Source organism: Podarcis erhardii (genome assembly GCF_964252035.2).
Source record: "Podarcis erhardii genome assembly, chromosome: 6".
Lineage (NCBI taxonomy): Eukaryota > Metazoa > Chordata > Lepidosauria > Squamata > Lacertidae > Podarcis > Podarcis erhardii.
Genome location: NC_138510.1, coordinates 71,056,675 through 71,070,226, shown reverse-complemented (window position 1 = coordinate 71,070,226; position 13,552 = coordinate 71,056,675). Strand labels below are relative to the sequence as shown.

The window sequence follows — 13,552 nt, the reverse complement described above, 5'->3', positions numbered from 1 at the left end:
GCCAGATGGGCGGGGTATAAATAATATGATGATGATGATGATGATGATGATGAAGCTGAAGCAGCAAACAGTTGAACACTCACATAGGAAAATTAAGAGTTTCACTTACAAATGAGAAAGAAATTAAGATTTGGGTGCATGCTGCAAGCTCATGTTTAGAGCTTGAAAACATAACTCGCCGAGTTGCTTGGACATTTGTTTGACCTGGAGCAGTAAGGAATGGGCATCCCTGTGGAAAGCAGTGATGGTGCCTTCACGATTTCCAGTACCGCTGGCTTGCTTGTTTCACTAATAATATTAGGTACCGGTATTTCTTTAGAGGTGGTGCTAATAGGCTTGTTCAGCATTGCCATTTGTTCCCAAAGAACAGGGTTTAGGGGACAAGGATGTATTTTTACATACTTTCCTGTAGTCTATAGAACCAAGTTCTGAACAAGGCATTCACAGTGGGAGAAATTCAGCTCCCACCAAATGACATTTCAGCTCCTGTGTTGGGTTAAGTTAAGAATACTTCTTTGCTGGCCATTTTCTAGAGGGTATGCAAAGACCAACAGAGCCATGGCCTTTTTTTTTTTTTTTTTTTTACATAGATCAGGCATAGGCAAACTCAGCCCTCCATATGTTTTGGGACTACAACTCCCATCATCCCTAGCTAACAGGACCAGTGGTCAGGGATGATGGGAGTTGTAGTCCCAAAACATACGGAGGGCCGAGTTTGCCTATGCCTGACACAGATCCAGGCATTTGTTCAGCGTTTTCAGCTTCAAGCCAATTTTATAAAATGTTGTACGGTGTTTGCACCGGGCAGCTAAGAAAATAAAGGGTTTGTCTCCCTGTTTCTTTTCCCTCCCTCCATTCTGCTCATCAATCTGTCATTTCTGCTCTCATTTTGAAAACATTTGTTTTGTTGCCAGAGTTGAGATAACCAAGTGCCAATAAATAACTTTTTAAGAAATGGCTTTCATTTAAAGCACATTGGCACAACTGTGGAAGGGATAGATATTTTGCATATAGCAGCTGAGGCAGTTGATGGACTGCATCTATGCAAAGACTAATGAGTTCCATTTTAAAGTGGTGGGGCCAAGGAAATAGGATTCTTATAAATGCCATCAAACACATTTAATATCCTTTTTCTTCAAACGTAGCTCAGCTGGCTTAAGCCCAGAGTCTCTCGACCAGATTTATTATGGATTAGATGCATTCCATCTCACAACAGGAATGTGCTTATTTGGGGTGGGGGAATCACAGCACAGAGCAATAAAGGCTTAAGCATTCAGCCACTTGATATATTAATGGGTAGCAGTTATTATAAAAGCCTTCTGTTGTGTGCTCTTGAACTTAAAATTGACTCTACATGCATCTTTCTTTTTCAAAGGGCATGTGTACAAATGTAGGCCATTTTCTCTTCTTCTGTAAGCAAACATACAACTTGCTTTCTAGGGCGAGCTTAAAAACACAGTTGTGAACTTCTAACATAATATAATTTAGCGGACATCAGCACACCAGTGGAGAGCACCTGATGTTCAGAGCTTCTGATATTATAAGCCCATTCCCCACTGCACCGATCACAAAATTCCTCGAGTAGTTTAGCAAGCCTTTATACAATAAAAAAATAATAATAAAAAATAAGAGGGTTGCACTTCCCTTCCGACTCTACAGTTCTATGATTATATGCTTCTAAGGAAGGCTAAATTGACTCAAGGGCTTCAATATTGGATCTGGGCACAGGGGGACCTAAGTTAAGTTCAGGCTCAGTTAAAGGGCTCAGGTTCAATGCCTTCTCGGTCATACTCTGTTTTGTCTGTGACACTGCTGGAATCTGAGGTCATGGAGGTTTTCTTGTTGAAATATTCTCCCACCCCCTGGAGCTGCTAATAGTCCACTGCAGGCAGTTGGGGGGGGGGAGACAAGTATAATGGAGTTACATTATGCCCATTGGCAACTGGGGGTGATCATTTTCAGAGGAAAGAAATGATGCAGGGAGGAAATAATTAACCTTCTTCATATCTATTTATCTATATCTATCTATCTATCTATCTATCTATCTATCTATCTATCTATCTATCTATCATTATCTATCTATCTATCTATCTATCTAATCTATCTATCATCTATCTATCATCTATCTATCTATATCTGGTCGCAGTTATTCAGCGTTGCACCTAGCTTTCACCCAGAGAGAGAGAGATTTTAAAGTTTGAAACAGTTCATAATATTATTAATGGGCATCAAACTAATATGATCAACTCAGGTCATGGCTTCAGGGTTTTTTAAAATGAATTCACTGTTTTGTACCACTACACTCAATTTTTTTTACGGGTGAAATAATTTTTTAAGTCTGATTCATATTGATTCAATATTTAAGCTTTGACACTTGCAGGCGAATAGATTTTTTAAGAAATTATGACCTAGCTTATGAGTTCTCTCTCTACTTAAATACATCTGTCTCATCTCTTCTGTATCACAAGGTTAAACGAATCTCTACTTAATCTCAGCCAATTCACTTGGTATTGCTATGCCATCACAGGCAGCGGAGACATTTGCTTTCTTTGTGGCCAGCATAAGCCTCGGTACTCCTAAGAACCTGCCTTTTGCTTTACTTCCACCTGCCTTATCATATTGATGTGGCCTCTTCCCATGGCAGCGCGTTCTGTATACTGAGTGTTATCCAGAAAAAATCAATGGAACCTTACAGCCAGTTCTCATGTTACCTTTGTGACTTGTTTTGTCTTCGCACATGAGGGCAGCTCTTATGGCAGTGAACCAGTAACTTGAATTTTGCAACGGCAGCAAGATCCATGATTCAGAATGGTCAGTGAAATTGCTAGACTTATGGTGTCTAAAAGTATTTTTGTTGGCATCCGTCGGGAGACAAATGAAAGAGCATGCCTTCAGGGCTGAAGTCAAACCCTTGGAGAGTTGCAACGCTTGCTGTGGCTATAGAGACCAATATGGGAGAGACATGTTTTATTGCAGGTGGGGCAGTTAGATGTGGCATCCAGCCTTGCTGCCACAGGTGCACCATGGTGTGTGTTCTCTCTGTGCTCCTCCCAATGATCTTTCCTTCTCTGGTCACTGCTGTGGTTAAACAACCTGACTGTCTGTCCCCAGGCACTGAGGTCATCTGCAAGGGATTCCCATATGGCGGGGTTAATGTTCCCAGCCTGCATGTCACTTTTGCAGACATGTTTGTAACACAGTGTGGTACTGCCAACACCTGAACTACTTGCTACAAACAAGCAAGGACTGTTTTGTTAGCTGTGCGCAATCACACCACCTTTTGCATAGTAGATGCCCATGGCACACCAAATTAGATATTTAATGTCTATCTAGGAATAAGTGTGGAAATCATAGCAGAGCAATTGCAAGTTTGTCAAGGAGTGGGCAACTCAGAATACCCAAGTTGTTAATTTACTATGGTGGTCTATTTGCATGTCAAGACCCAGCAACCACCCCCTTGTTGAAGAATAAACACACAGGACACAAATATTAGGTTAATGTTATTGGGCAAATTTTGGCCACAACTTTATTGATTACAGAATGTGAACGGTATTGGCTTAGGCATTGAATGAACCGGACTGTATCTGACTCCTGCGTTGCGCAGGGAGTATGCTAAACCACCAGAGGGGGGAGCCCCGTCGATGCAAACCAACTCGAGCTCCCCCAGGTGTTCCTGATGGGGTCATGGCATGGCCCTAGCCCAGCCCCGGACTTCGGACAAGATCCACACACCCCAGATTCCTTTAACAGAATACCCTTAAGCTTGGAGGAGCAGGTGATGGCCACACCTCACCTCCCCCATCATAAGGTCAAACAATGCCTAACCGCAAAACCTTACAAAGTTGTGACAATTGCTACGAGGTAGGCGAAAACCAAATGGCCCCACGCCAATTTTGCCAAGTGGAAAAATTCCCACCAGGCCCCTCAATGGCCACGCCCCCACCAGCCAGAGGATTGGCTGGCTGCTCGTTGATGCGGCCGGGATCTCCCGGGCAATGCGGGACTTTGTCCCCTGCCCCGGAGGTGAGTGGGTGGCCACGCGGTCCACCGCAACTCCTCCCCACAATGAAGTGGAGCGGACTTCCTGCCCCCCCCCTCCATGCATTAGCACAATTGACAACTTTTAATTGTAAGATAAAAATGGCTTCTGGTCACAGAAGTTTTCTAGTTCAGGAGTGGTGCTGTAGTTAAGATGCTTGAAGTGCTTTTATGTGGATGCCCAGAAGACTTTACAACAGATTCCCAGAAACTTACATTCAGTCTTGCAGGGCATGCATGACTAATGTCAGTGTTGCCTTTGAAATGCATTTTGGGGACTCTTCCAATATCACAAAGCAAATGAGGTACTCACAAGTCCAAGCTGTGCATTAAATCTTGAAATATTTTATTTGGTTAACCCCTCCCAACTGATTGATTTGGGGGGTGGCGGAGGTGGGGCTTGTCTTTCATTTGAATCTACCTTCACAAAAATAAGTAGACTTTCCTAATAACACCAATCATCAGTGCGATTATGCCAGATTGAAAGTTGGTTCTCTAAACTTGGCTAAAAAAGCATATCACCTTTAAATAAATTTCCAGACATCTCTTTTTGGTTTGATTTGTGGATGTTCCAGTACAGCAGATACAAAGCCGAACAATATGCATGGTTAAAAACTGTGCCTAGGGCTGCAGCCTTTAAATGAAATTCTAAAATGTGTCCTTTTCCAAACAGGTTGAAGTAATGAAGAGAGCACTTGAAAGCCTTAACCTGAATATTGTAGAGATGACAGATGAACATGCAACCTTAGATGGAGGAGATGTTTTATTTACAGGTACAGTAAAATAAAATACGAAACTTTGTCACTTAATGTTTCGGCTGCACAGACAGCTTGATGGTAAGGTACTGATTTAAAAAACCCATTTCCCTTTTCTCCTTACATTTTCATAAGTTAATTTGCTTGTCCAACAGTAACATGAGACTTTGAACACAGGAAATCATTTCCTAATGCAATAAATTTCCTGACATCAGAATAACAAGTGAATTATGAGAACTAAACTAAGTTTGTTGTTGTTGTTTATTTCATTTCTATCCCACCCTTCCTCCCAAAGGGGTATGAGATGGCAAAGCAACAAGACAACACAATTACAAACAAAATAAGAGCATTAATAATATCTAAAAACAATTTTAAAGTGCTATCAACAGGAGTTGCTCATATCACACAGGTACCCTGAGTTTTTGTGTGTGTTTATCAGTCTGCTTTATTTCATAGGTTGCTTGGAAAAAATAATGTTAGTACAGTCATACCTTGAAAGCCTTGTGAGATGAACGTTTTGGCTCCCAAACTCCGCAAACCTGGAAGTGATTGTTCCCATTTGCAAACATTCTTTGGAACCCAAATGTCTGTCGCGACTTCCGATTGGCTGCAGCCAATCAGAAGCCGCTCCTTGGTTCCCAAACGTTTTGGAAGCTGAACGGACTTCTGGAATGGATTCCGTTCAACTTCCGAGGTACAACTGTATTAAGATTGCATCAAAGGTCAATTATCCAGGCCCCGCTGCTCCTTCTCATTGCCGTTGCTGCTTGTTCACCTGCCCTTTTTGAGCAGTGAGCAGTGAGATGGTGAAGAAGAAGGAATGGGAACCTCCAGAAACCTTGCTCTCTCTCAGTTGCTGTCACTGGGAGATTATGCTGATTGGACACAGAGGGAGAGTCAAGTGAATGGGCAGCAAAAGTGATGGGATGGGAAAGATTTGGCTTCACTCTGAGATGAGTAGCTTATTGAGATGATCGTGCCCACACAACCTAGGTGTAGCACAGGTTACAGTGCTGATCTCAAAAGGACAGGAGACCAGGCAAGAACAATAGTACTTTTCAAAGGCCCCAGTGTCTATTTCTATGTATGTATAAGCCTTCTGGTTTTTTGGAGTATTATTCTTTTGTCTATCTGAAGGAAGTGATGGTGTTATACTTCTAAGTTACTATTTCTAAAAAAATTATAACTATAATTAAACTTGATGTTGCAAGATTTTTGTGTGTATGTTTTCAAAGGACATTTCTTTGTTCAGTTTACGTATTCAAATGATGTTAACTTCAACAAGATTGGACAAAAACAGTAGATTATTTTATTGCATACGAACTCAATCATGCCTATTAATATTTTCTTTTCTCAGGCAGGGAGTTTTTCGTTGGTCTTTCAAAGCGGACCAATCGACGTGGTGCAGAAATTCTGGCAGACACCTTTAAGGTTAGCAGAGTTGCAGATTGACCTTTGGATGGGGGATCCAGTGCGTGGTAAAGTTTTGCACACTGTGTAAAAGGAAGGAGCCAAGATATATGCCAGTACTGAGGCATCTTCTGTGGAGAATTTAAGGCATTAACACAGTGCAAGGACTAAAAACAAATGAGAGAGATTACTACACTTCTGTGCTATAATAACATATTTATTTTTTGTTAATCAGTTTCAATTTTTTTTGTGGGGGGAGGCAACATTGCCTGAATGTTCTTGTACCATACCTGATTCTGAGGCTGTGAGGCTGGAAAATGGATTGTTCATCTTTTCTTACTTCATTTTTACACTATAAATAAAATTCTGCTGAGGCACACAGTGTCAATGTAGGAAAGAGGACAGAGTGCTTGTCTTAAATTGCTGTGACCTGGGTTCAAAGGTCCACCACACCATGAAACTCACTGGGTTCTGGTGAGTCATGATGACAAGGCATGGTTCCATGAGAACTTGGAGAAAACGTGAGAAAAAATATATAATTGAAAAACATGTCTTATGCTGCAATCATATGCACCAGGTACTGGGAGTGCGGGACTTAAGTCCAAATAAACATGCATAAGATTTGCAGGTTACAGCTCATCTTTGATTTTGATTTCATTTTGATTTAAAAAGTGGTTGGCATTCCCGAAAAGTTGATGTTTCAATATTTCTTCTTTGACTGAACATCCTTAAAGTATGGATGGAAAATGTTTGAAGATACATACAAGGAATAAAGAGAATTTTGTTCAATCTGCATTTTTAAGCAGACTGACCTAATTTGCACATCCCAGACTAATAAACTAATTAGAACATTATTATACTTCTAATTTCCTCACTGCTCTGAATTTTGCAATCCAGAGACATTCCAAAGTTGTTTTTTAATTGACTATTTTAGAAATGCTTATTTTAAATAATTATTTTGTATAATATACAGTACACTTATTTTGTGATAATTTACATATTTAAATACTCATGAGTATTGGAATACAAATTCTTGCATGGGTGGTGGTGAAAGTTGTAAATTGCAGATCAATGTGGAAATGGGATGGGAGGAGGCTTAGGTCTAAACACATGGAAAAATTAACATAGACTGGGAATAAACTGATCCATCCTATCCCTACACATGAAACAGTTCTATTAGTGGTGCTAAGCAGATCCAACGCAGAGCAGGGGTGGAGATACCTGCAACCCCAATGATGTCATTAGATTAACTTCCATCCGCTCTAGCCAGTATGACCAATGATCATGGATGTTTGGAGCAGCTAATAATAATAATAATAATAATAATAATAATAATAATAATAATGATAATTTATTTATACCCCACCCATCTGGCTGGGTTTCCCTAGCCACTCTGGGCGGCTTCCAGCAGAATATTAAAATACAATGATTCATCCAGTATTAAAAGCTTGTTTATTTCTTTGACATCTAATGGGAGGGCACCACTATCTAGCCTAGATGGGAGACTTCCAAGGAGCCATACATCAGATGTTCAAGCTCTTTGGAGGAAGAATGGAGTGAAATATAATAAATCAATAACTTCTGAAATCATAATTGAAATACTATTTTGAACATTATTTCCCATCCAAACCACATTGTAAGAATGGCAATCCGCTGGCTTCAGCATAACCTGCTTCCATGGAAAGTATTCAGGAGAAGGGTGCTTGTTACTAGGAAACTGTTGTGTCTCTTAGCCACTCAACATTTCTTTTTTTAGAGGCTCTTGAAGTCAAACTGTCGATTTTATGGAGGCTTCTTTTGCATGTTAATGAAGCATTTTTTTATCTACTTGTTTCCTGAAACAATGATGGCACTGAAGTCCACGGAACGACCCAAAACTCTCCATAGAAAATTGCTGTGGTTCTAAGAGTTGACTCTACATATATCTTCAAGACACATGAATTCATTAATGCACGGGGATGGGGGATGCAATTTATAATTGTGCTAGTTTACGAGATTACCAATCTAATGCATTTCCTTTGCAAATGCCTAATTTCTGTACAGGATTATGCCGTTTCTACAGTCCCTGTTTCTGACTCCTTGCATCTGAAGAGTTTCTGCAGTATGGCTGGGCCAAACCTCATTGCTATTGGTTCAAGTGAAGCTGCACAGAAAGCCCTCAAGGTAAAGCGTGCTAAAAATAGCCTGTGCTTAAAAAACATTGCTTTAAGATTCCGTGTTTCCTTATAGACTCTGTGTAAGAGGGAATCCAGCCTATGCAAGGTGCAAGCATTAACAGCCTCAGCAACTTCAAAATGAAGAACCGTTCCAGCTGTAATATTAAATCTTTGTTATTCACTTTTTTAAAAAAGGGCCAGTAACGTCAGCTTGAGGGGTTGATAGTTTTGGGGATCACGGCAGATGTGCAGGGGGAAATTAACACTTTCCTCCTCTTTGGTGCTGCAGAGAATCTGCCCCCCCCCAGCTATCATTTGCATGGAGTAAAATAAGCAGCATGTATGTTGAGAGATGGGGGTAACGGGAAACTGTGGGGAGCTGAATTAAATAGAGTATCCTGAAATAGGCATTGCCTGCTAACTGGAACACTGCACTGCACTGCACTTCTGCACTGCAGCATTTTATTATTACAGGTCCCACTTGTGTTAGAGATGTAGCAGAAACCAAAAGTAAAGTAAGCAGTGTTTTAAGAAGGAAATAGCAGTTATGCATGATTATTGTTTCATCACGCTGGCCACGTGACCCGGAAGTGTCTTCAGACGGCGCCGGCTCATGGCCTCTAGAGCGAGATGAGCACGCAACCCTAGAGTCGGACACGACTGGCCCGTACGGGCAGGGGTACCTTTACCATTTTTATGCTTATTGTTAGTGAGATGCGGGTGGCGCTGTGGGTTAAACCACAGAGCCTAGGACTTGCCAATCAGAAGGTCGGCGGTTCGAATCCCCGCGACAGGGTGAGCTCCCATTGTTCAGTCCCAGCTTCTGCTAACCTAGCAGTTCAAAAGCACGTCAAAGTGCAAGTAGATAAATAGGTACCACTCCAGCGCGAAGGTAAACAGCATTTCCGTGTGCTGCTCTGGTTCGCCAGAAGCTGCTTAGTCGTGCTGGCCACATGACTCGGAAGCTGTACGCCAGCTCCCTCGGGCAAAAAAGCGAGATGAGCACCGCAACCCCAGAGTCGGTCATGACTGGACCTAATGGTCAGGGGTCCCTTTACCTTTACCTTTATGCTTATTGTTCCATACTCCCCTGCTCATCATTCTTCCCAGTCACTGCATAAGTTGCAGGCCGCCATTGTGTTCAGTTATAATATCTGAACCCAGGCCAAAATGCACATGCTAAAGTAGTCATCAGGTTTGGGGGTGGGGGAAGGGTTCTGCTATGATTTTTGAGAGCAAGCATGTAGGAATGTTGGCATCCTTGTCAGAAATCTTCAGGTCCTTGCTATTATTCAAGTAAATTAACTAACCTGCTTATGGGGTATGCTGTATGGGGTCATCTGGCCGTAGAGCATTTTGCTCAGTGGTATAAGCTGTATTGGTTGCAAGTCCCTCTCACCGTCACAGAGTGTATATTACTCAGAATAGGAATGGAATGTGGCTTCTATTCCTTATCAGAATAGCAGTGGCATCTCTTTCCAAATTCCTGTGCGCTCTCGTCCGCTGGGGACCTGTTCAGCAAAGAGTGTAAGGGAAGCTGGAAAGAAGGTCCAGAGAAAGTTGGTGACTCTTGTTTGGAACTTTGCCATCACTTTATTTAACTTAATTTTGGTGCCTCGTATGCTGAGTGTGTGAGAAAGAGAGAGAGTGTTACTGAACCAGCAATAGAACGGCTTCCCTGAAGGCAACTTGGTATTCTGCAGTTTGAGCTGCCATCACTTGAATCCAGCCAACACCAAGAATACCAGGGGACACATAAATCATACATTCAGGATTCCACTGCATACATTTTGAGCCCTCTAGTATTGAGGTGTGAGCTTGAAGGAGGAGGTTGTGTACAAAAACTTACATGGGTAGTAAAAGACTGAACATTTCCTGAGTTATTGTTACACCCGACCTGTTTTTTGAAAACACATGGCTTAAAATACTCCCTCTGGTTGAGCATGCCCTCATAATTACTGATCTTTTGTTTTGGCAGATGCCTTCTGTCTGTGCTATGGTTAGCAGCCTACCTTAAAAATATAACTGTTGTTGCTGAGGGAGTTGTAAATTTTATGTTTATCTCTTGGTTTAGGAAATGTGTTAAGTAAGAATGATTTGACCCTCCCCAACCAATAACTACATATTTGTCTGTGTTAACTGGAAGAAATTGTTGCCTTAATTAAATTTCTTCAAAATGTCATCAGTTTTTATGTATGGAAAGACTTTTTTAAAAACTTTTTTATTAGAAAAAACATACATACAAAATACACAAAAACAAACAAACAGTAAAGAAAAACATGCATAAAAAAGAAAATAAAAAATGATTTTCAATGTTTGTACTTAAATATAACTCCTGCTTTATATATAGTGAAATTATTTAGAAGTCTAATATTTGTATACTAATATAAACAAAAGTAAAAAACAAAAACAAAAAAACGGATTAAATCATTTCAGCTACTTAGAAAATAAAAATACCTGATATACCTGATATAATTTGAACCCATATTAATGTTTTTTGTACATTATAACATTCATGTTTCCTGCTTGGCAGGGGGTTGGACTCGATGGCCCTTGTGGTCTCTTCCAACTCTATGATTCTATGATTCTATCATTATAACAAAACTAGGTGCGCCCTATGGGCCGGTGAGCCCTATGGGGCGAAAAATATGGTAAATGTTTCTGTTTTTTACCCTGTCTTTGATTATTAATCTGCATCTTGGAATGAGGAGAAAATATTTTGCTATCTGCAAAATTATTCAAAACACAGCCAAGTCTTGTTGCTGGAACCTTGTTTTATCAAGTAGTTATTAAAACATTCCCATTCTTTTTTAATTTTATCTGTTGGTTGATTTCTTATCCATCATTTTTGCAAGTTCCAAGTACTCACATAATTTTAGTTGCCATCCCTCTCTTGATGATGTGAGTTCACTCTTTCAGTATTTGGCTTATTTTAAGCAGTGAATTAATCTGTTAAAGTGCAAAATAGCCAATTGACTCTGGAAACGCCAAAGCTGATTGACAGTTCTTGAGCATGCATATTCTCAAATTCATGACTTGACTTCCACTACCCCCATCCACGAGCTTTAATTTCTTTCGGAATACCTCAGTACTAGACAAAAGCCTTTTTAATTAGCACATTAAGCCAGGCAGAGTACCCAAAAGAAGATGGGTAAAAAAATAAAATTCTGGCTGTGCTTCTCTTTGTTGTTCCTTAGCAGGAGTGCCACATGAAAGTCATTTCAAAGTCAATGTTCTTCAGTGTAGAAAGTTCATCTCACCCTGCTGAAAGAGCAAGTTTACTATGATACCTGCATGGCTAGCTTGCTATATTTTAAAGTTGCAAAAACTATATCAAATCAGAGGAAGACTGGAATTGAGTCGTGCATCAGTGTAAGTTAGGAGCCATTTAAACTGCACAGTGAGGCTAACTGGTGGTGTCAGGCTAAGGGAAGGAGATTTTGAGATAGGCAAGACTCCTATCAAAAGCAGGAAATTACTAGGGCAGGTGCTTAATGGAACTTGGAAGGAACAGGAAATCTTCACTGTGTTCAACAATTGGCCTTCTGTGGTTGCTTGGCCTGCTTTGGATTAGCAAATCTGTTGAGCTGGGGAGACTTGTTTCTGTCTCCTATGCTGTAGTAGAAAAAATTTTCCTACAGGACTAGCATAGAACTAGGAAGGACTCCAGGGAAAAGCAAGAACTATCAGGTGCCTCTCCAAGCATGTGTCTTGCTGCCCCACATATTTGATCAGAAACTTCATGAATGATCAAAGATAAATAAATTAAAAACCCTCCACTCTGGGTCGGACTAGCCAACGGAGGCTTCACCTGAAGCACAAATAGCAGGGATTTTCGTTTTTGTTTTGTCCAAACCATAGAAGAGAGAATGAGTGTGCCAAAGGTGATTCAGGCTTCCCTGCCACCATTATTTTACATAACAAAAAATACGCACCTTCATTGCATTCACATAATTAACGTCAGGACAAATGACATTGCCGAAAATGCAAACTTAAGTGGATACCCTTTGGGGAGCTCTGAACTAAGAACTAAGAAGAAGCAAGTAAGATGAAAATGAAAATATAGCCTAATTACTGCATTCCCTGCCACGATAGGAGAAAAGAATAACAGGAATATCCCAGGGCATGAAGAAACAAGGCTTGAATTTACAATCACTCCACAAATTCTGGAAACTAAAAAATTCTGGAAATATACCGTAGCTCCATTAGTATGTGGCACCTGAAGGACTATCAAGTATATTGTGATGTAAGCTTTCACGGACTAAGAGTCCATTTCATCACTTACATGACATGGGCTTCTTGAAAGGTTTGCAATCATCAGGGTGATGTCACGGCCAGATTTCTGACACTAGATCCCTTTGTAGAATTCCCCCATTGTAGCCTGAGTAGGTTCTGTTTTTCTTTTGCTGCTTTTGATGTACAGCAGAGCAGAAGCTGTACCCAAAGGGCTTGAATAATAGCTCTTTTCAGTGAAATGAAGTTTGGTCCTAAGGATGCAAAGGTTACACTGCAGCTCAGCCTGTGACTGAAATCAGATCTACTACCTAGAGCTCCATCTAGTGACTTCCCAGCAAGATCCAGAGGATTTCCCCCTCATTTTCTCTGTTTGAAAACAGAAGAGAAAAATGGTTTCTATTAAGATGAGCAGATGCTGCTGGGGGAATCAAACTGAATAAGGCTATTGTGAATGGCTCTTGTTTTGCTTTTTCCTCGTGTTTATAATTGCTGAGGTTTTGTGTAGCTCAGATTGTTTGTACTTGTTTGTTTGTTTGAAATGTTTTTACCCCCAAATTCCTTGATCTGCTGGTTTAACGACATGGGTTGTGATGGTAAGAGAGAAAACTGAAGACTTGAGGAGGTATAGTACAGAATCTACTACCTTATTTTGCATAAGGTATAGAAAAGGAATGGGGGACATGTGGTCCTGCAGATGTGGCTGGACTCCAGTAAGCCTCCACCAGTATAACCAGTGGTCAGATACAACAGGAGATGTAGTGTAGCAACATCTGAATGGTCATAGGTTCCCCGTTCCTGGTGTTGTAAGACTCTTTAAGATTTATTAGGCTGCAATCCTGTGGAAAAGTATAAGTGCCATTACGATACGATATCTTTATTGTCATTGTCCCATGCAGAACAACGAAACTGAAAAATCTACATAAGACATTCAAAACCCAACAAGCCTGCTATCCCAGC

The 13,552-nt window shown here is 40.7% G+C and overlaps 1 protein-coding gene across 6 annotated transcripts in view; it reads left to right on the top strand.

Annotated features, from left to right (window-relative positions):
• DDAH1 (dimethylarginine dimethylaminohydrolase 1) overlaps positions 1-13,552 on the top strand; it is a 125,060-nt gene that overhangs the window by 93,773 nt on the left and 17,735 nt on the right. For all 6 annotated transcript variants that reach the window (XR_014157415.1, XM_081866148.1, XM_081866150.1 and 3 more), the window contains 3 exons: positions 4,712-4,811; positions 6,151-6,224; positions 8,247-8,366. Coding sequence is in view for 5 of the 6 variants with exons in the window: in XM_081866151.1 (XP_081722277.1) it covers positions 4,712-4,811; positions 6,151-6,224; positions 8,247-8,366 (294 nt within the window). In the remaining variant the exon portion in view is untranslated. The remainder of the gene's footprint in view (positions 1-4,711; positions 4,812-6,150; positions 6,225-8,246; positions 8,367-13,552) is intronic.